Here is a 23,144-nt window from a genome sequence, read left to right on the forward strand (position 1 = left end):
AACAGAAATACTTCTGGGTTTGATCATGAAAGCCTCAATACAAGTGCAATCCTGCAATCCCGACATTGCAATATTTACCATTCGATAATTCATGTACTTAGCTCGAAATGCTCTTTTTCATTTCAAATTCTAGATTGACAGGGTGTTATAACTATTAAACAAAATTCTCTACAGCTCCATCGTCATGCACGATTACACATGTCAATCGTGCTTACAGTGACACCCGAAGAATGTCATCAGTACTGCGTATAGGAGGCACGGTGCGTTTGTACTTAGTTACCTCTAGGGTGGGCCATCTGCTGCGTATAATTTTTTTCCGATGAAAGCGATAAGCACGGCTTCTGCTCTTTATTTTCAAACAACTGCTTCAGCGCTGACTGGGCCTTGCGCTTCCCTTGCATGGCCAGACTACGTGTAAGCCTAAACAAACTGGCCCCGTCTACATGGCCATCTGGAGAGCGAGCTCTGTAGCGCTGGCGCAGTATGGCATCTCGTCCAGCCAGAAGCACAGGTCGCACCATGCCTCCTGCTCAGCCTCGTCTACGGCGGCGGCGAAACGGCTCTCGAACCTCTTGGCCAGTCTCCTGGTCAGCGCTTCCAGGCCGGCCACGTTCGTCTTGGGGCAGTACAGCCACGGCTCATCACTGCGTTCCCGCCCACACGGTTCATGCGGATAGCAGGCTATTGTACTACGAATATGAGATTTGTCCCCATAGAAGACTGTGCTTGCAAACCAAAACAAGAACACGAATTTGAGACCCGCTCTACGACGAGGTTGTCTATTATTACGGCTTAGAAGCGACCTTTAATGTGAACAAAAAAAAAGTAGAGAAGACCTTTCTGCGGTTTGCCTCTATCCAAATGCTGCTGCCGGCTCATTTTAGGTGTTAGGGTTGGTAGCTGTTTGTTTCGTGACATTCTCGCAGCTTTGTGCATGCTTAATAGTCATTTAAGTGTGTTTAACAAAAAAAGCCCATGAATATATATATATATATATATATATATATATATATATATATATATATATATATATATATATATATATATATATATATATATATTGTAGTGGAGCATACGCACTAACGTGTATGCGCCTTCCAAAGAGAAGGAAAAACCCCGTGCTTTGATTGCACGAGAACCTGGGCCGCCTTTTGCCAGACTTGTCGTACGGCCATTTTTCGTTGCGACATCGTTGCGACTTCTCCGGTTCAATAAACGTCATCACATTTGGTGGAGGCTGCTGAGATCCCCAAACAGACCTGGAGCTCCGCTCTCGCAAGTTGCCCGAGAGACCACTGCAAAACATGACTGACGCAGTCGCCAACCAGCCCATCCCAGCCCAGCCAGCACCACCGGCTGTCCCGTCTACCTGCCCCGGCACTACTCGCCAACGGGACCCACCAATCTTCAGCGGCAGTGGCGAGCAAGACGTCGAGGACTGGCTCTCCTTGTACGAACGCGTAAGCGCCAGTAACAAGTGGGACAACGACTCTAAGCTCGCCTACGTTATATTTTACTTGGCAGACGTAGCTAAACTTTGGTTTACGAACCGCGAAACCGCCATCGCCAACTGGTCTTCCTTTAAGACACTCGTCACTGAAGCGTTCGGCCGACCAGAGGTCCGCAAGCTCCGCGCTGACCAGCGCCTGCGCCACCGAGCCCAGCAGCCTGGCGAGACGTTTACTAGTTACATAGAGGACGTGCTCGACCTCTGCAAGCGTGTGAATCCATCTATGCCCGAAGAAGAAAAAATTCGGCAGATTCTCAAGGGCATCGAGGATGGCGCATTCCAGATGTTGCTAGCGAAAAGCCCGAACACGGTGGCAATCCTCGTAAGCCTCTGCCAGAGCTTTGATGAATTGCGCCGTCAGCGTTCCATCGCCCGACAGAGTGTCCTACCGCCGGATTCGATCTCGGCCGTCACACTCACAAATGCCAACGTTTGCAAAGAAAGTCTGTCCAACCAGATCAAAGACTTCATCAGGGAGGAAGTCGCCCGACAGCTCTCCCTGCTGCCGCATAGCGACGCGCCCACCGCAAGCCTGCCTACGACACTGCAGCAGGCCATACGCACGGAAATTTGTGATGTCCTCCCTACAGTGCAGGCCCCTTACCCGTGCACTTCAGTACCGCCTAATCTCTCAGCTGTCGGCTACGCACCACCAGCACCACCTTCACCTCTCAGCTACGCAGCTGTGGTCGCGCGGCCCCCACCGCATCCAGTCGCCTTATCAGCTCCACCTCCTCCGGCCTCGCCTCCAGTTTACAGGCCCTCACCTCGCTTTTTCCATCGATCTAATGAGTGGCGCACTCAAGACAATCGTCCTATCTGCTTCGCCTGTGGCATGGCTGGCCACATTGCACGCTTCTGCCGCCGTCGCCCCACACCTGCAAACGCATACTTCGGAACTCCTACCTACGCGCCGCAGCAGGCCACCGCATCTGCATATGAACAGAGGCACTCAGACTCGGATCGCCGCCCATCGACTGCTCGTTTCCCATCCCCTCGTCGCCGGTCGCCATCGCCTATGCGTCGTCGACCACCTCCTGAGGAGGGAAACTAATCAGTGCAGTTCCGGAGGCAAGAACTGCAACTTGTGCGCAATTCCCAAGGCCTCCGTTTTCGCCGAAAAATGTTGTTGATGTCGATGTTGAGGGAGTCGCCACATTAGCGTTAATTGATACCGGGGCCACCGTTTCTGTGATGGACGTCAAATTTTGTCGGAAACTGAAGAAAGTGACCACATCTCTCTGTGGCATGGTGCTGTCCACGGCTAGCGCGCAACGCATTCATCCCTCGGCTCTGTGTACGGCGCGCGTCGTCATCCAAGATGTTTTGTACGTCGTACAGTTTTTTGTTCTGCCATCTTGCTCTCATGACCTTATCCTCGGTTGGGATTTCTTATCAGGTCATGAAGCTATCATCGATTGTTCCCGTGCCGAAGTGTCCCTTGTGCCAACATATGAATTTCCACCACCCGACCGGTCTCCTCGGCTCTGCAAACTCATCGCTGACGACGACATCACCTTGCCCCCGGAAGCTTCGGTCCCTGTAAGCCTTTCATGTGTGGCGCAACCTGACGCCACGGTGGTGTTTACGCCATCTCCTGTTTTTACTGAACGCAAGGGCATCGTTCTCCCATTTGCCGTTCTTACAATTGCATCTGGTTTAACCGTAATGCTGGTTACCAACCACTGCAACTATCCCATCAGCTTACTTCGTGGTGAAACGTTGGGATATGTGCAACCTGTCGACCATATCGATGATATTATTCTTCCCGACGAAACGCCATGTCACATTGCCGCAATAACTCATGCGTCTGAGCCATCAAGTTTGTCAGCCTTCGACAATGCTATTGACGCAGACCTTCCCCTCTCGCATCGCCGCCAACTTGTTGCTCTCCTTAACAAGTTTCGCTCTTCTTTCGACTTTCAAGAACCTGCTTTGGGCCGCACCATGACTATCACTCATACTATTGACACCGGCTCACATTTGCCTCTGCGACAGCGTCCTTACCGCGTTTCCGCCGAAGAGCGCCGCGTCATTACGGAGCAAGTAGACGACATGCTTAAACGTGGAGTGATACAGCCTTCTCAAAGCGCTTGGTCATCACCTGTCGTTCTGGTCAAGAAAAAAGATGGCACCGTTCGATTTTGCGTGGACTATCGCCGCTTAAACAAGATTACGAAGAAAGATGTCTACCCGCTACCACGAATAGACGATGCTCTTGACTGTTTACAAGGCGCCGAGTACTTTACATCCTTGGATCTGCGTTCTGGGTATTGGCAGGTGCCAATGGCTGAATGTGATCGCCCTAAAACAGCCTTTGTAACGCAAGATGGTCTATATGAGTTCAAAGTGATGCCATTTGGGCTCTGCAACGCACCTGCCACATTTGAGCGCATGATCGATACCATCTTGCGTGCCCATAAGTGGAAAACTTGCTTGTGTTACCTGGACGACATCGTAGTCTTTTCGTCTGATTTCCCGACACATCTTGTTCGCCTCCACGAGATTCTGACGTGTCTAACTTCTGCGGGCCTACAACTTAACTCCAAAAAGTGCCACTTCGCAGCACGAAAACTAACCATCTTGGGACATGTCATCACAAGAGACGGTGTTCTTCCGGATCCCGATAAGCTTCGGGCTGTCGCTGACTTCCCGTTGCCCACATCACTGAAAGCTCTAAGAAGTTTCGTCGGTCTCTGCTCGTACTTTCGTCGCTTTGTGCCCAACTTCGCGTCCATCATCGCACCTCTAACAAGTCTGCTCTCCAACAGCAAAGGTATATCTGCATGGTCGCCTGCATGTGACGACGCATTTCGCCAGCTGCGCCGCCTGCTGACCTCACCACCCATTCTTCGTCACTACGACCCCGCTGCTGCCACAGAAATTCACACCGATGCAAGTGGCATCGGTCTTGGTGCAGTTTTGGCACAACGGAAAGGCACCCAAGCCGAATACATAGTCGCCTATGCAAGTCGCGCTCTCAAGAAGGCTGAATTGAATTACTCCGTGACAGAGAAGGAGTGTTTGGCCATAATCTGGGCCTTGACGAAGTTTCGCCCGTACCTTTACGGCCGCCCTTTCGACGTGGTCACAGACCACCACGCTCTATGTTGGCTGTCCACATTGAAAGACCCGTCCGGACGCCTGGGACGTTGGGCACTTCGATTGCAAGAATACGACATCCGTGTAGTATATCGTTCCGGTCGCAAGCATGCAGATGCCGATGCACTTTCGCGATCGCCTTTGACCCCAGATGTGGCTTCTCTGTCACCACTTTTTACCACCTTGTCACCAATAGACACCACTGACATGCTTTCGGAGCAGCGTAAAGATCCATACCTTGCATTGTTACTCGACTACCTTACCGATCCGTCTGCTGTCCCTTCCACGAGAGCGCTACGCCGACAAGCAGCCCACTTTTCCGTGCGAGACAGCATTCTGTACCGCCGCAACTACATGCCTGGTGGTCGGAAGTGGCTCCTTGCTGTCCCAACTCATATGCGCTCTGACATCTGCATGAATTTCCATGCAGACCCTCAAAGTGCTCATGCAGGTGTCCTGAAAACCTACGAAAGGCTGCGCCAACGATATTACTGGCGAGGAATGTATCGCTTTGTGCAGAAATACGTTCAGTCTTGCACCACTTGCCAACAGAACAAGACACCTCCGCGGCACCTTACTGGCATGTTACAGCCGCTCCCATGCCCGGCTCGCCCATTCGACCGCGTGGGTATCGATCTCTATGGCCCCCTCCCATATAGTCGCTCTGGAAACCGGTGGATTATTGTCGGCGTCGATCATCTGACACGCTACGCTGAGACTGCAGCTCTACCAGCAGCGACCGCCCACGAAGTTGCACTCTTCATTCTCCGCAGCTTCATTCTCCGCCATGGGGCTCCACGGGAATTACTCAGTGATAGGGGTCGAGTGTTCCTGTCGGAGGTCATCCAAGCTATTCTCGCTGAATGCAACATCATCCACCGGAAATCTACCGCATACCATCCACAGACGAATGGTCTCACTGAACGGTTCAACCGCACACTTGGCGACATGCTGAGGATGTACACCTCCTCCGACCACACTAACTGGGACGCTGTCTTGCCTTTTGTTACCTTCGCTTACAACACCGCGACGCAAGCGACTACCGGTTTTTCCCCGTTCTTTCTGTTGTACGGCCGCGAACCATCCCACCCACTCGACACCATACTTCCGTACCGCCCTGATGTATCGGAGTGCTCCCCGCTTTCGGAAGTCACCAGATACGCTGAAGACTGCCGTCAGTTGGCTCGGTCTATGACAAGTGAGGCTCAAGGTCTACAAAAAACCCGGCATGATGACGCTCATCACATAGCGCCTACGTTTCGTACTGGCTCCCTCGTGTGGCTTTGGGTGCCCCCGCACGTTCCTGGCCTGTCTTCTAAACTTCTGGCCCGGTACCATGGTCCATACCGTGTCATTGACGCAACCTCACCAGTGAATTACATCGTCGAGCCCCTAACACAATCGCCAGATTTGCGCCGTCGAGGACGCGAGACCGTACACGTCGACCGTCTCAAGCCCTACTACGACCCCCTCATTGTGCCTACTCCCTGAGTCGCCAGGATGGCTACTCTTCAACCCGGGGGGTATTGTAGTGGAGCATACGCACTAACGTGTATGCGCCTTCCAAAGAGAAGGAAAAACCCCGTGCTTTGATTGCACGAGAACCTGGGCCGCCTTTTGCCAGACTTGTCGTACGGCCATTTTTCGTTGCGACATCGTTGCGACTTCTCCGGTTCAATAAACGTCATCACAATATATATATATATATATATATATATATATATATGTATATATATAACATTTAAACAACATTAAACATTTGATTAGACGTTTTGGCCGAACACAGGGTATACCTAATGACAATTGTTGATGTTCTACGTCTAGCAACCGGGTCCGAAAGTTTTGACCATGTGGCGTTCTTTATTGCGCACCTGATTCTAGCTACACGGCCGGTAACCGTTCGCCTCAGTCGATGTGCAGCCACCGTGGCCAGAATTTGATCCCGCGACTTCCGAGTCAGCAGTCAAGCACCGTTGCTAGGCTACTATAGCGGGAGACTTGGTAGGATTAAATATATTTTGTTGTTTTACGTGCGCCTGCACATATCATTATTGATCAGGTTCAAGGGAAGTTGACTTCATGAAAATTCGTGTAGATATATTTGCGCTGCACAAATATTAGCGGAGAATCAATCGATAATTTACGAGTATCGACGCAAAATGTTCGCCTTTTTTTTTTTAAATGAAAGCTGATACCTTCGAAACTCTAGAAAATGTGCTCCTGTGTCCAAGTAAACACTAAAAAACTAATGACAGCAAGCTTTGAAAAGCTCGCTTCAGCACCTGCCCTGCCCTGACGTCACAACACGGTGTTAATCTCTTGTCACGTGCCCGCGCAACATGCCGGGACGTTTCACTTTCGTCGACTGAGGTGGTCAACGCAGAAGCAGTCATTTTAAATCGTTTCCATATAGAAAGACTTGTTACCCTGACGCCATCGAAACTTCTCATACTTGTGCGTCAAGCCAACAGAATGATTACTGTCTTGACAATAAGCCAGTGACGACGTCAGCAGGTGCACAATGAGAAAATTGACTTTAAATCAATATAAATACCTCCAGAACCGTCTATGTGTACAGAATATTTGTGTAGTAGCGAGAATTCACCTGATTCACTCGGTATATTAGCACCCCTTTAGGGCGGCTTCTTGAGTGACAATTGTACACTGCGCATAGCGTTGCATGCACTCGCACAGTACACACTCACCCGACGAGGTGACAGATCTTCAAAAACGTCTCTCCCATCGCCTCGCACTTGCTCCTGGGCATTTTCTTCAGGTTGGTGAACAAGGGCTTCACATCTGAGACAAGCACGCGCATGTATAAGCTATATACGTTGGTACACAGTAATATTTTTTCTTTTCAACTTAAAACCCGCCTTGCATCGATGGCAGTATAACTTATCCACCACTGATGCGCGTACTTATAGAAGCTGAATTACACTAGATAGTGTGTTCACGGTTACGCGCTCGTATGCGATCCAATAGGAGTTTTAATGGAACCATATGCATGCAGTGCTACACTTGGAGCTACCTACGCACCCCAGAAAAAAGATAGTGGTAGACAATAACAGCACAACGTTGAATTTAAGCTACAGGAAACTTTCAAACAACATGCTACCGCATGCCTACTTATGCTAAGCAAAAACCAAGTTTTTTTCTTTAATCAATGCGAAGCTGTGGGTGCGGAAATGACATTGTAAATGCTTTCTAGGGAACGCTGTAATTTATGAATGGTATATTGATATGAAAATTTCCGAAAACTACATCATTGCCCGGCGACTATGTGAAAGCTGCCTACAAAATAAAAATAAGCCGCTGTGCATTGGGACTTGTTAGGTGTGCCGGCAAACGTCACTAACAACACTTTGTAAAGAAATGCCAGTCTTGCACCAGAAGCAGAGAAAAAGGCCCCCTAAAATGCGACAAAAAGGGCTGATTGATTCATGTCAGCTTGGTGATACACTTACAAGACGTTACGAAAGACTGAACAGAGATGACAAGGAACACAGGACACAGTGTTAAATGGACACTAAAGTCACTAAAAGACTAAAGAAAATTACGTCAAAGTGAAAGCTCATTCTATGACAACGTCAAAAACGACGATATTTTCAACAACAGTGCCCTACTTACTAAGAAATCAAGGTAAATGCAAAAGAATAGAAGTGCCACAGTAGGACATTCTCACAATGATCCCGATGACGTCAGATGAAGCACCTACAACTAATCACTAGTCGTCAATCTAGCTGCACTAAATAAAGAACATTTCGTGCATCAAGAGGTGTAATACAATGCTGCTTGTTCTTGTCTCTTTTATTCATGAATAAAAACAAAAAACAAAAAAAACACCCGACTGTTTTTGCAACGAATGTGTGCAAGGCGGAGCCTCACCTAGATGACGTAGCCACCATTTTTCCCTCTCCCCGTTGCGGCGCAGTGCTCACCCTTCTAGTTTTCTCCCCCCCCCCCCCTCCCTCTTTCGCTTTGGTGGCGCAAGCGCCGTTCGTTCGAGGCGTGCGGTGATTGTGGTGTGTTCTGTTTGCTCAGTTCGCGGCGTGGGTTGTCGTGTTTTGCATGTGCCCGGAGGTAGGTTGCACGGGCCTTCTGGCCGACTGAATGTGATACAAAAGTACCTCCAACGGTTACGTCGTCATAAGGATGGCTACTCTCACGGCTGCCTTAAGCCAGACGATCCTGTGCGGACATAAAAATACATGAAGAATTTTAAATATAAAGACGTATAAATAGCTTCTTAATGCGTCGCTATGCGCTTTGATTTAGCATCCGAAAACGCAGAAGTAATTTCAACGAGGGACTTCAATATAAAATGACAAAAAGCTCGGCGGTGACACATCAGCATCTGATATACAGAATCCAGCATCATGCCTGCGCCCTGCTCTAAATGCCAAATTCACACTTCTAGCAAGACGACCATTAGCACACATGGCCATGTCCCAACATGGAGTGCAGCCCGACTGCACATATGGTGTCTTGCGTCGCGCGTGATTAATGTTTCAATGTTCAAATAAAATAAATGCACAGGTGCGTACAAAGCAAACAAAGATATTCCGAGAATTCAAAGCATTTATGTCAAGAGCACAGGGATGGTGTCGCTTTTTTGTTTGTCACGATTAGCTTGCATGCGCACATCTAATCATGACTCAAACGGAAAAATAAAAGTTAAGCTTTAATTATAATTATTAAATTTTCTGAAGTTCGGATCATGTACCAATAACCAGAGCTACGCTTTTTTGAAATAAATCGGTGTGGCGAAAGCTCTGAACGGGTAACCAGAACAATGAAAACCCGATCTTCAGAAACGCGAAATCAATTCTGCAGCTCTAATCCTAACTGAAAACATATCGTTCTGCCGTGTTGAGTTCCTGGTTAATATTACTGCTGCATTCTTAAATGCTAAATAAAGGCGCATAGCGAGACATTAAGAAGCAATCGGTACATCCTTACATTCAGACGAGTTGTTCAGGTCTCTTATTGTCCGCGCAACATACCTCTAGTTGACGGCAGCCAAAGACCTCTCATTAAGCTTATCGTCTGACTCCAGGTAGCCATGGGAGTAGCCGTTTTCACGACAACGCACGCCGCGAACTAAGCAGACAGAACACCCCCCAATCACCGCACGCACGTCGCGAATGAATGGCGCTTAAATATGTAAACTGGTTAGCGTAACTTCCATAGAAGCACATGTGTCGAGTAGTCGGCGGCTCGTTGCCACCGTCGCCACCTACGTGAGAAGACAACTAACGGCAAAAAAATAAATAAATAAAATATGACGTCACAACCGGAAGCGGTGGCGACGTCTCACATTTGTCCTACATGGCGCGAAATTGATTTTTTTTCTTTATTGCTGACCTGCTACGTGCCTTTATTATTACGCAATTTTACTGCGCTTTAATTGCTTCTCGCTAATTGCATGTGAGAGAAAAAAATAAAAAGATTAAGCAAGCAAAGCTGTTTTATTAGCCGAGTGACGTATCTTGCAATATGCACAAGAAACTTCCCAGAGGCAATTGTGAGACAACCGTTCGCGAGCACAATAGCATAATACTTTGGAAACTCACGTTGACGAATCCTTGAAAACCACTGCAGTGAGACAGCAGTTCTGAAAATATAGCTTTGGCAGCCGTAAAATACAGCGTCTTGTTGGTTAGCCTGTCGCGTTCAGAGCCACCAAAGGCGAGGGCATGCCGGCCGTTCGAAAGCAGTCGGCAGTCACAGGAGCGGCTATCTACACATTCTGTGAGTTAGTTGTGATATATGAAACGCACATAAAAATTAAAAAAAAAAACACTTCGGAAGGTACGCAAGAAATTACCACGGAAAACTGAGCGGTACCTCGTTGGCCTGTTAATGCGCCGAACCAAAAGATTGGTAGATCCCACGTGCAGTGGGAATAGATGATATGCAAAGCACGAATGAGAAATGTTTATATATGTCACTTTAAAATCAGCACAGTGTTACGAGGCGGATGTAACCGATGCCGTACATGACTTTTGTGTAATGATTATTATGTTTGGATGTGTTGTTTGCCTTCGTCATATATTCACGTCACGTGATACCAAGGTAAATATATGTGGAGCTAGCGAAACGGCCGCAAACACGATACGAGCGTGGTATGTTGTCATGTTCTTACATGACACGCGTGACAGGATTATAGTGTTTGCACCAGTCATATGTTTTGTCATCCATTGACGTCACGTAGCACCAAACTTGGTATATGTGGAGCTATCAAATCGGCCGCGAGCACATCATAAAGGGCCCAATATACTCCAATGTAGCGTTGAGCCCGCGCACGCTAGCGACGCTACGTTAGCAAAACGCGAGCACTCCCAGGCGCGACCATCGTCCGTCGGCGCGGCCCCACGGCAACCATAGAGTTTCTTAATATACACTAGAGGGAACCCTGGCGCTAGTGTCTATGGGAGCTGCAATGCACGGTGCTTCAGCGAGCATGGGACTGATGGGTAGTATACACATTTGTCTAAACTTCGTACTTCTGGCCTGCTTTTGGCTCCGTGTGTGTTCGTGTGGCTTGGAGCTGTTTTATCACGAAACAAATATTAGCAAATGTTCTGCGGTTGCGCTTCACCATCTTATTATTTTAAACTTACCTTTCCAAATCGGGTCATGAAGTTCAAAAGGGTTGAATCTTTCTTTCGAAACAAAACCGAAACACAGCAATAAACGAAGCCTCAAGTACGATTTGCCACCCACAACTACGAAGACTAGGCAAATGTGTGTGCTACCCATCATTCCCATGGTCGCTGAACGATCGCAGCGCCAGAGTGCTCTCTAAATAATTTTGAGAAACTCTATGATGGCAACCGGCACGAAATGTGACATGCTGCATTTCGCGCCGATGTGTTACCCAAACAACAACAACACTGCGTCTCCCTCTTTTCGTGATGGAGGGACGCCGGACGCGCTGATACGCGAATGCGTCAAAGCAATGCAGTGAGGCACGCGCCAGTGAGTATATGGCTGGACCGGCGCCTGGCGTGGCAACGCCAACGAGCACGCGCACCGCGTCACGTCAAAATGCATTGGCGCCTTGACTGTGGCACGCAGTCATGTTCTCACATGACATACATCTCATGATTATCATGTTTGCACTAGCTACATACCTGCATCATCCATTGCCGTCACGTAATACGAAATTTGGCGTATGTGAAGCTAGCGAAACTGCCGCGAGCGCACCATCAGTGTGGCATGTAGTCATGTTATTGCATGACACGCATGTCGTGGTTATCATGCTTTGATGTGTCAATTACCTATGTCGTTCGTTCGCATCGCGTAACATCAAATTTGGTACATGTGAAGCTAGCGAAACGACTGCGAACGTACCATGAGCGTAGCATGTGGTCATGTTGCTACATGACACGCATCTCATGATTATCATCTTTGCACCAGTCACATACCTTCGTCATCCATTCACGTACTGTAATACCAAATTTGGTATACGATAAGATTTGAAGGTATGTTGGCGAAGTTCACATAAGACATGTTTGGAAAAGTTCCTCTAATTTTTCGTTTGCTTGCGAACTTGGTGGTTCATAAATGTTTTTGTGACCTCTTTTTTTTTTGCTACATATGCTGAGAAAACAGGGGATTGAAAGATAGAGTGAAGAAGGCGGAAATAAAGACCGTGGTTCGTCTCCTACATTTATGTCTTTCACACCGTTTGCTCCAGATGTGTAAACCGAACACTCAACCATGAACGATCTCTGATATCCTGCATTGTTTCTGCTGCAGGCTGAGCCATAGGTCGGCAAACTCGCTCAGACAGATTCAGATCAAGCCGTCAGTTTGAGTCTGAGTAAGTTCGAGTGAGTAATGTTTTGCTGAGTTTGAGTGAGTCCTATTAAGAAAAATTTCATCGAGTCTGAGTACGAGTGAATCTGGTTGAGAAAAAGTTTGATGAGTGGGAATCCGAGCGAGCACTAAGGTATGGACGAAATACCACAGCGCCAGCCAAGCTAAATAATATAATAAAAAAAGAGTTTTGGCATGAATACAGGATTCTTCTTCAAAATAAAGCATGAGCAGCTAGTTCGCTTACTTCGAAGGTCGTCTAATCACATGTTTCAGGCAACGTGCATTCACAGGCGGAAGATTACCACAGCTTTTGTTCAGCGTGTACGCAGTGGTTTGAATAAACAATGAACGGAGATGAGTCCATGGTGTTTTTTTTTTCTCGTGGTGATGACGGAAGCATCTTCCCAGTTGATCATGTTGCCCGTAGAGACATTTGACGTGACCATGCAAATGCAAGTGCTCTTGTCAAATGCAAGTGAATTAGACGCCACCTTCTTGGTAAAACATTGGCGAGGTGTATTCCACGAGTAACACTGAGTGAGCTTACGTTTGGCGACCTTTTATGTCAACTACTCAACTTCAGCATTATTATCAGCCACTCGCATTAGTACAATTTATGTCTACTCACTCATCAATGCAGTAGCATTCATATTCCAACTCAATATTAATTGAATACATGGGTTAGCAGTGGCAGGGGGCAGCTGCTCGACCCTTCGCCTCCATTTGTTTTTTCAAACAAATGCCTTGAAGGAAACATCTCGTGTGAGTCATCATTTTTAATGAAAATGCTCTTGATTTCCACCACTCAAAACTAGTATTTGAAGATACTAGATCAAAATCGCCTGGTAGAGCATAGATAATGCGGGCTATGAGTGTTAAAATGCATGAACACCTCGAACAAAACAGCTAATAGTACGCCAACGAACTGATGAGTGTACTCACTCAGACTCACACAGACTCAAAGACAGCCGTGAATTTGAGTTTGAGTCAGTCTAAGTGAGTAATATTTTGGTAAGTCTGAGTCCGAGTAAGATAAATATTTGTGGGTTGCCCCTTGTCTTTCAAAAGACAGAGGGTAACTGTCTTATATTTATTTAACATTCCTAACAGACTCTTCTAGAGCATAGGTTAAGGGTGGCATATATACACACACACAAAAAAAAGAACAATGGTAGCGTATGCACTTAAACTATACAAATTGTATACAACTTAACAACGGCACTGATAACCTAGACATTGATTACAAAAAAAATATCAAACAAATGCACATCTCAATTAAATGGCGATGAAGTGATGCGAGGTGTAGTGAGAGTTTAGTTGCTCTCGGAACACCTTGCTGTTAGCCACTGAAATTATCGCATCAGGAAGATCATTCCACAGTGAAACTGCCTGTGGCAAAGCGGATACGTTAAATGCGTGTGTTCTGTCGCAAAGACGCATGCAGCTGCACTGATTTTGCGTACGTGCTGTCCTGCGTTCCGGTGTGTGCAGAGGGAAAGGAGGCACTTTCATAGAATGGATATAGTTGTGAAACAACACAAGCAGGGCTATCTTGCGAGAACTTTCTAATGACTGGAATTTGATATGATGTTTTATTAGAAGAACACTGCTTCTACGCTGGTAGTTCTGAGTGATGAAGCGTGCTGCTCTGTTTTGAATGACTTTGATCATCTGTGTTAACTAGAGTTGATGAGGGGACCAAACTGGTGAGGCACATTCTAACTGTGGACGTACAAATGTTAAGATAGTTTGCGAATGCTCAATATGAAGTTATGAAGATTTTGACTTGAATTTTTAGATGCCTTAGAACAAATGTAAGTTATGTGGGAGGAGAATGGAAGCCTAGAATCAATAAGAACTCCTCAATATTTGTATGAGGTGGTTCGAGGTATTTTGCAGTTGTTAATGTTGTATGAAAAAGTTGAAATTGAGTGCTTTTGAGAAACGGACATTATTTTATATTTTGCAGTATTCAAACCCATTAACCACTTAGTACACCAACTGCTAACGAGGTGTAGGTCATTTTTAATGGCGACATGATCAGTGGAAGATGTTATAGATCAACAAATGAAGCAGTCATCTGCGAAAAGACGTATGCTGGGTGAAATGTTCGTCGGCAGATCATTGATGAAAATTAGGAAGAGCGGAGTGCCAAGGACGCTACCTTGGGGTACTCCTGAACTGACTTCTGCAAGATCTCAATGAAAACCATTTGCGAATGTGAGCTGTTCACGAAATAAAAGAAAATTCCAGAGCCATGATAGCGTTAAACAGCCTAATTTAAGGGCAGCCAATTCGGCAATTGAACGACAATGGGCGACACGTCGAAATGCCTTCGGAAAATCTAAGAAAACGCAATCTGTCTGTGTGTTCATGTCAAAATTAGTGTGTAGGTCTGTCGTGAATTCTAAAAGTTGTGTACCGCAAGCGAAAACTTTCCTGAAGCCATGTTGTGTGGAGCTAAAAATTGCTTGATTTAAGATTTTTTTAAATGTGCGAAGCAATGAAATGTCCAAGTAATTTACTCTTGATTCATGTTAATGAGACGAGACGATAATTTTCAACTTGATCTTTACACCCTGCTGTAAATACAGGAATAACTTTTGCGATTTTCCAGTCCATGGGAAGCTGACCAGCTGACAAGGACTGCCTGAAGATGTGAAATAATATTTTAGAGGACATGATCATTGTATTTTTAGTATCTTTGAATTGATATTATCAAGACAAATACAGGCGAAAACCTTTACTTTGTTAATTAGTTTGGTGCTGCCCTCAATTTTAGTATGTAAAGGTGCCATGAAGAGGTAATCAAGTTCCGGAAAATCTGGAATACTAGAATGATCTTCCCGCGTAAAGACAGATTATAATAACCTAATAAATGCACTTGCACACTGATCTCATGGGAGAGGTAACTGATTTTCGTCCTTCAAAGTAATATCTGTAACAGAAGAAACTAGTGATAATTGTTGTCAACACTTTCTGGGATTGCATTTTAATAACGAAGGAAGGTCGTGTTTAAAATACTTGTTTTTTTTTTTTGCAGAGATTAACGCAGAAGTGTAACTTTTAGGACATTCTTTATGTTTCTTCCAAGCAGAGGCACCTGAAGCATGTGCTGCTGCCCGATACAGCCGTCTTTTTTTGATTCCTCAAGGTCCGCAAATGTTTGTTAAACCATGGGTTTCTCTTACTATTATATACAGAGACTTCAGGCATGTATTTGTCTATTAATAAGGTAATATCTCTGAACAATGACCAGTTTTCATAGACAGTAAGGCCTGACAATGAGGAAAAGAATGTGTAGTTGTAGAATTCTTCCAAGTCCGCATTCATACCACTATAATTGGCTTTACTGTAGCCTTCAATCACTTTTTTTTAGTTTTACCCGAGACTTTGAGAGAAGTGTCGATTGTTATTTGAACTAGCTTATGGTCACTGAACCCTTCAAGGCATGAGTTTTCCGCTACATTATCGGGATCTGTGGTAAGCAATAAATCCAAAGTATTATTGCCCTTTGTTGGTTTGTTAATTGCTTGAGTAAAATTAAAATCTAGGGTGACATTCACAAAGCCAGAAGACATTTGGGATGCGAATGAGTAATTGTTCCAATAAATTTGTGTAAAGTTAAAATCTCCAAAGAGGTAGACATTAATAGTGCAGCATCTCTCAGTAGCTAAAGTGGTGCTGCTACGAAGATGATCTATAAATTACTGTTCCGAGTCGGCCGGACAGTAACACACGCCCGCTAACATTTTTGTGGTAGAATTGGTGCACGCCACCCAGACAATTTCCAACTTTTAATTTGTATCGACGACAAAAGCAAGTAAAGATTTTTCATGGCAATAAGAACATCTCCCCCACGTTTGCTTTGACGATCACACCGGAAACCATTATAATTTGTGTTCCCTTGGCGAATTTCGTGGTCGTCAACATTCCGAGTCAGCCATGTTTCAGTCAGCAGACGGACATTTGACAGACTATCTTCCAGAAACAAACGAATAAGATCACACTTGCGCAGTAAGCTGCGAATATTAGTAAATGAAACAGACAACTGTTGCAGGCTTACTTTTAAATTTTTTTTCCTGCCCTTTAAGAGACTGACAGAAAGAGCAGAATAGGTCCGGAAACAAACGGGTGTTGAGGATATCATAGTTGAAATGAAGAATAGGAAATGAACATGGAGCGGGCATGTAGCGCGTGGGCAGAATAACCGCTGGTCATTTAGGGTAACTGACTGGATTCCAAGACAAGACATACACGTGAGGGGGAGGCATAAAATAAGGTGCGCAGATACGATTACAAAATCTGCAGGCATAACGTGGCGAGATAAAGTGCAGTACCGGGTCGATTGGCGGAACATGGAAGAGGCCTTTGCCCTGCACTAGCCGTCAGTCTGCTGCTGCTCATGATGAAAGTTACCGGTCACGATTTAAGGTTGTCTACTGTAAACGCGCAAAGCTTACTGTTAACTACACCTCTTTCACATTACTACAAGCATTACTCTAAAACAGGGGTCTCAAACAACTGGTCCTCCAACATCTCCCTATAGCAGCCCGGACACGAATGTCTGCATCCCATTTTTATAATTTTTTAGAAGTAAGAATGTTCATTCGCCCCACAGGCATGAATGCTCTAAGTTTTTTTTTTTTGATTAAGCCATCACCTGCAGTCACCATGTGTTTATGCATAACCGCTTACAAAACTGTATATATTATCCAATGGTTGTCAAAGTTTTAGTCGTTTTGAAAATAAATATTGGCATGTTGTTGCGGGATCCCTGGCGTCAAATACCCTAGAGAATCGGCCTATACGAAAATAGTCTTCTTTCATATGAAACTTGGGCCGGCATATTTGAATCTCACCCCCTCCTTACCGCTCATACCTTGATATCCCTCTCGGCTCCTGGGGAAGTGAAATTTTATGACTACCGCCAAAAACCAGATGTGCAAAGCAATGAGACATTGCATACCCCTTGAACAATTGAAGTGGTGATGTTTAGCAGATTTTGCAAACGTTCGCTTTTCAGGGCTGGCACGGCGTGTTCGCCTTTTTCTCGCTTGAACTTTGTTTCGGCGTTTTATACGCGTTTAGATATCTTAGGCGTGACAAATGAATGGATGGTTTTCGATGGCGTCGGCGGGTCGCATTCCAATCTCCAGCAAGCTTTTGCTTACTGGTTCGAGATGTCCCTGTATTGTAATGAGAAAATAATCATTTTTTTTTTCTTTCCCTGCCAAGCACCAGCACTGGACTGGGCGTTTACCTCCTCGTAGTCTCAGGCGAGACGCGCAGAAGTCGACGAGGAAGGCGTGCACGCCGAACGTGTGGACGTGCAGCACGCGTCCGTTGAGCCTGTAGGAGAGCACGTCGTGGTGCGCCTTCTTGACGAGCACGTGGTCTTCGCTCAGGGCTCGGTGCTCGAACTCGAGTGCCTCTTCGGCTACAGCCAGAGTGAGCGCCACTTGCTGCACCACCGACCACAGCTGCAGTGGGCTCTCCAGCTGAGAAAAACAAGAACCTCATTACCTCTTGTGCTTTTTACTGCTTCAAAGAACGATGCGGCTGCTTTAATGCGCAGGTGTTATGGCGAGTTCCTTTCCTTCGGGAATCAGCGGGTCTAGGTAAACTAACATGTTACGGTTAGCAGTGGAACACGTAGAATTATTACTCAGTTTTAGAAATAACTTTTTACCTTTTGGAGCAGATAAAAAAGCAGAAAAATGCTAGTTTGGCGAATACATTGATCTTTTAGGTGTTTTAGACAATCTCATTTATATTGCGTAAATGAGATGAGAACCAATAAATTTGTGTACTTGCCGCATTCGTCGATAGTATAGAGGTTCTTTTCACTTTATTTAGGGCTTGCAAGTTGATTACAAGGTTAAGAATGCTCTCCAACAATTTCTAAGACTTCATTGTTTTACATAATTTACTCGTTGATTGCGTACACGGAAGGCTGAAAACATTAGTGCAGCAAAAATGGCAGCGATATATGAACATGCAGTGTGAAGTTATCCAGCCAATATAATTCGAAATACAATAATAAGGTTGATCTTCGCAGGGTCACCTAACCACATTCCACTCGCCACTGACGTTGCAAAGCACGGCCGATTGAACGAGCTTAAAACTCGTACAAAAAGCTTGCATGCCATTTACTCCTTCCAACTTATTGATGGCGCCGCTGTGATCGTAAAAACAATATGGCGCTTCAAGAGTGAACCACACAAGCGCAACGACAAAACCCCCGAAAGCCTCTGTCACATTTTTTTTGCACCCTCCAAACAAGCACGCGCATATTTTTATGCCTGACCAACCTCCTTCCACGCGCAGTGACGTCACCTCGGCGATCGGCGATGCTTACTTCATTACCGTTTGTTGAGACCTGGTTTAGGCCAGTCGAGGAGCTGCGTGCGGTGTCAAGTCGCCGATCACCGAGTTGACGTCACTGCGCGTGGAAGGAGGTTGGTCATGCGCAGGAAAAATGCGCGAGCTTTACCTGTGCTTTTTGGAGCCTGTTGACTGGCCCTTTAAAGGGGAACTCCACTTATTTTTCGATATTCGCCGTTCAATAAAACTTTAACATGTGTTTTCGTCAGTACCGTGGTGCTATGTGTCAAATTATGCAACCATAAGGTATTTAGTTTTTTTGTAGAAAACCAATTGTTCATATTTGTAGCCAATTCTGGAATCACACTTGGAAATGCTGGCCACCCTGCTCATGTGACATAAGTGCCTACTCTACCTTACAACGCCGCCTTGCCCAGCGGACGAATGTAGCATGCGCTTTCTTATATGATGCGACGATGAGGTGAGGACACTATTGTGAGCTGCGTACAGCGTGGCAGCGTGTTAGTCGTCGTTGACGTCGGGTGTTACACGAAACCCCGTATTCAGAAACGCTTGCAACCCCCTTAGAGACGCCTTAGACATGATGCAGAGCAGCAGCACACCCACCCGGTCCTGCATGTGGAAGAGGCAGCGTTGAGCCCCTACTTCTGGATACCTTCAATCGCTCTTGTCGACGACTAGAACTACCCCAGCACCCAATACAACCAGCCCCCGACCGCCGTACACGGAAGATTTTCGGTGAGCGAGCTTTTCCCGACCCAGGTGATAGAGGAGCTAATCGAAACGACGAACTCGCACTGCTCGCGCCGCCCGACGCTGGTGTGGCGGCTGCCACAACAGCTGCTCCTCGCCGCGACGCCGGTGCCACCCAACTCCATCTGACTAGCTCACGTTGAGCTCTACCTTCAGAAAGCGCAGCCGTGTTAACCATGGAAGTGGTCGCAGTCGAAGGAACTGAGATCCGCCACCCTCGAAGCCGAATGGATCTCTAGCCACCGAAACAAGCAACGCAAGCATGCATCGAACGCTCCGGCATCGCCAGCTGGGCAGAGAAGCGCGTCCGATACCCCAATGCTGAACGGATCTGCCCAGCGTCTCCCTCGCACACCCATGCAACCACGTCTGCCAGATGATCACGTCAAAGTTGTGATTCGCCCGGGGCACGGCCTCAATCTCTCCAAAGTGGGGGAAGCACAACTACGCGATACTACTCTACGCGAAGTGGATCTGCATGCAACGCTACTCAAAGGGGACTGTCAAGAATGACAAGATGAAGAAAAGAGGAAGAGAAAGAAGTTGTCTTGAAAAGGTAATTTAACATGCTGGAAGGAGGGAGAAGAGGAGGAAAAAGAAGAGGGCGCGAGGCGAGTGAGGAACGCGAGAGCCGGGACGTGGTGTTCGAGGGGCGAAAGGCTGCGGAAGTTCGGACTTGGTCTCGCTCCAGGCTCCCGCCCGAGCACCTGACTCGGCGAGCAGCGCAAGGAAGTGCCACTGCCCCTGGTTCTCGCCCGAGCACCTGACTCGGTGAGCAGCTCCCGGAGCAACCGCTGATCTTGGACGGCAGTACTCGCCCGAGCACCTGACTCGGCGAGCAGCGCACAGAGCAACCGCTGATCCCGGGCTGCAGTTTCCCGCCCGAGCACTGACCTCGGCGAGCAGCTCACAGAACCACCGCCGATCCTGGGCGGCAGTTTCCCGCCCGAGCACCGACCTCGGCGAGCAGCCCCGGAACCACCGCCGACCCTGGTCTGCAGTGTATCCCGCCCGAGCACCTGCCTCGGCGAGAAACCACTGGAGATACCGCTGTAGTAGTGGTTCTTCAACATCGTCGCCACCGTTGAGCATCGATATGGCGTGTCATCACGCCTGAGAGGGACTCCCAGCGGACCAGAGGCCACGCCACAACTGTAAGCGCGGGACTTGGAGAATCCCAACGGAATCGGACGTTGAAACGCGCGTCATTAAGGCATCTCCTTTTCTGTGTTTTTCAACGTGTGCGTGTTTTTGTGGTTATTTCGTTTTGTGATTTTCATGGTAATGAAGTGGTAGTTTTCGTTTGGTACCATCTGCCTCAATGTTTCATTTCGCAACGCCCGACGAGCGAACCAGGCCTCAGCACATATACCCGTGGCAGGGACATTTACCGCACATACGTTGAAGCTAATCTCATCATAGTAAGCACACCTCGTCTATCCAACGCAGAAACCTACAGTCGTATCTCCAAACTACAGTTTGAAACTGAAACCTATATGACGTTCGAGCCATAGAGTTTCCTAAAATTAACTAGAGAAGACTCTGTCGCTGCGATCGTTCAGCGACCATGGGAATGATGGGTATAGTACACACATTTGTCTAGTTTTTGTACTTGCGGGCGGAGAATCGTACTTGCGGCTTCGTTCACTGTGTTTCCGTTTTGTTTTGAAATAAAGATTCAAACCTTTTGAATTTTGAGAGCCTATTTGGAAAGGTAAGTCTAAAATAACGAGGTGGTGAAGCACAATCGCTGAACATTTGCTGATTTTTTGTTTCGTGAGAAAACAGCTCCAAGCCACACGAACACACACAGAGCCAAAATAAGGCCAGAAGTACGAAGTTTAGACAAATGTGTGTACTACCCATCATTCCCATGCTCGCTGAAGCGCCATGCGTTGCAGCTCCCATAGACACTAGCGCCAGAGTTCCCTCTAGTGTATATTAAGAAACTCTATGGTTCGAGCCTACGTAACTTCCCTTGAGAACACAGCAAAGAGAGTAATCCACAATATTCCCCCCTACGACTCTCCTGAATACATCTCAGCAAGTCGTGTTAATGACCGCAACCCCACAATACTACAAGCTTGCCGAATGGAAAAAACAAACACGGTACTCATTGTATTCGATGGTGACCAAGTCCCTTTTCATGTCTACTATCGAAAAGCCGAATACAAATGTTACCCACATAAGAAGCGCATCGAAGTCTGTGACAAATGCGTGGCAGTCGGCCACCGTTCAGATGCCTGCTCCAAACCAAATGCCGTAATCTGCACGCTGTGTGGCACAGCCAACTTTGCTACTGCTCATCCATGCACCCTTAAGTGTCTTCTGTGCGGCCAAGCCCACCAGACACGTGACAAAACTTGTCCTCAACGCTACCAGACACCTCACCTTCTCGTTTATTGTCGCCAAGAAAAAGCTAAGCTCCAACAACAACAGTACCTCTCAACCATGATTTCCATGCAAGATGCTCATCCGGAACGCCAGGAGGTGAAGCTTAGCGACACCCGCTTCCGCAGTCCCAGTCCAACCTCGAAGCGTCGTGGCTTCCGCAGCCAATCAAAGCAGCGGCGCAAGAATCAGCCCCAGGAGCTCCTATGGGGTCTGCGGCGCCCGAGGCTTCGAATGGTCCCCTCCTTCAGCAGCGGCAACCCGGTCTCACCCTCGTATGGTAAGCTGGGCTAGCACTGCCTCCCAACCTGCTCCTATACATAAAACAGCGCCTACAACTACACACACGACCACACCTAATAAGGAAACCATGTTAAGTACTATCACACTGGAGCTGCGTTCACACCGTACGTTAGTACAAGAACTTCGTGTTGAAAACGCTGCTCTTCGGAAACAACTTGCCCAGCAACCTCCATCCTCTTCTTTGCTTCACTCTGCTAACCTCAACGCCAATACCACCACCACCCCCCACCCCCCTAAACGAAAGGCTCCAGACACAGAAGAACCAGCCACACCATCGTCGCAACCACGTACCGCCTCAACACGTATTTTGCCTGTAGAATCTGTACCGCAGCAGCAACTCCACGAGATGATTCGAACCGTACTTGAACGGCAGTTACCGATAATGCTTGAACAAAGCATCGCACAAACGCTAGAGCGATCCTTTGATTCAATTCTCACAGAAAAGTTAGAGCACCACCTCACCTTAATGCTCGACGGAAAGCTGGAAGCCCGAGCGACAATTATCCTGAACAACCTTGAAGCCACACTTCCGAGTCTTCTTGCCATCTACAATAGCAGAGTCACGGAGCTTGAGCGGTGTACACATCGCTCTCGCTCACACTCTTATCAGAAGCCTTACGGCCGCATTAACTAAGATGGCCATGAGTAGTCCACACACTCAGTACAGCATCTGGCAGTGGAACTTCCGTGGCTACCGCCATGAGGAGCGTGCTACAACAATTTCTATCGACACTGAAAGAAACATACATCAGATATTATTGCTTTACAGGAATCATGGGGAAAGGCTAAGCTGGTCGGATACGCCTCCTTTACGGCTGCTCAAGCCCCTGACAGTCGCGAACTCCTTACCACTCTCGTGAAACGAAATATCTTTGTTATTCAACACCCCTCGCTTTCTGATACAGTG

General features: G+C 47.1%; 1 protein-coding gene across 1 annotated transcript in view; it reads right to left on the reverse strand.

The window, feature by feature from the left end:
• Positions 1–334: 334 nt before the first annotated feature.
• Positions 335–23,144, reverse strand: part of LOC119169878 (uncharacterized) — a 148,812-nt gene continuing 126,002 nt past the window's right edge. Inside the window, exons 8-10 of the mRNA XM_075883357.1 lie at positions 17,706–17,943; positions 7,318–7,411; positions 335–644 (exon numbers count right to left, since the gene is read on the reverse strand). Coding sequence (XP_075739472.1) covers positions 440–644; positions 7,318–7,411; positions 17,706–17,943 — 537 coding nt within the window. The 3' untranslated portion in view covers positions 335–439. The remainder of the gene's footprint in view (positions 645–7,317; positions 7,412–17,705; positions 17,944–23,144) is intronic.

This window comes from Rhipicephalus microplus, chromosome 2 (genome assembly GCF_043290135.1).
Source record: "Rhipicephalus microplus isolate Deutch F79 chromosome 2, USDA_Rmic, whole genome shotgun sequence".
NCBI lineage: Eukaryota > Metazoa > Arthropoda > Arachnida > Ixodida > Ixodidae > Rhipicephalus > Rhipicephalus microplus.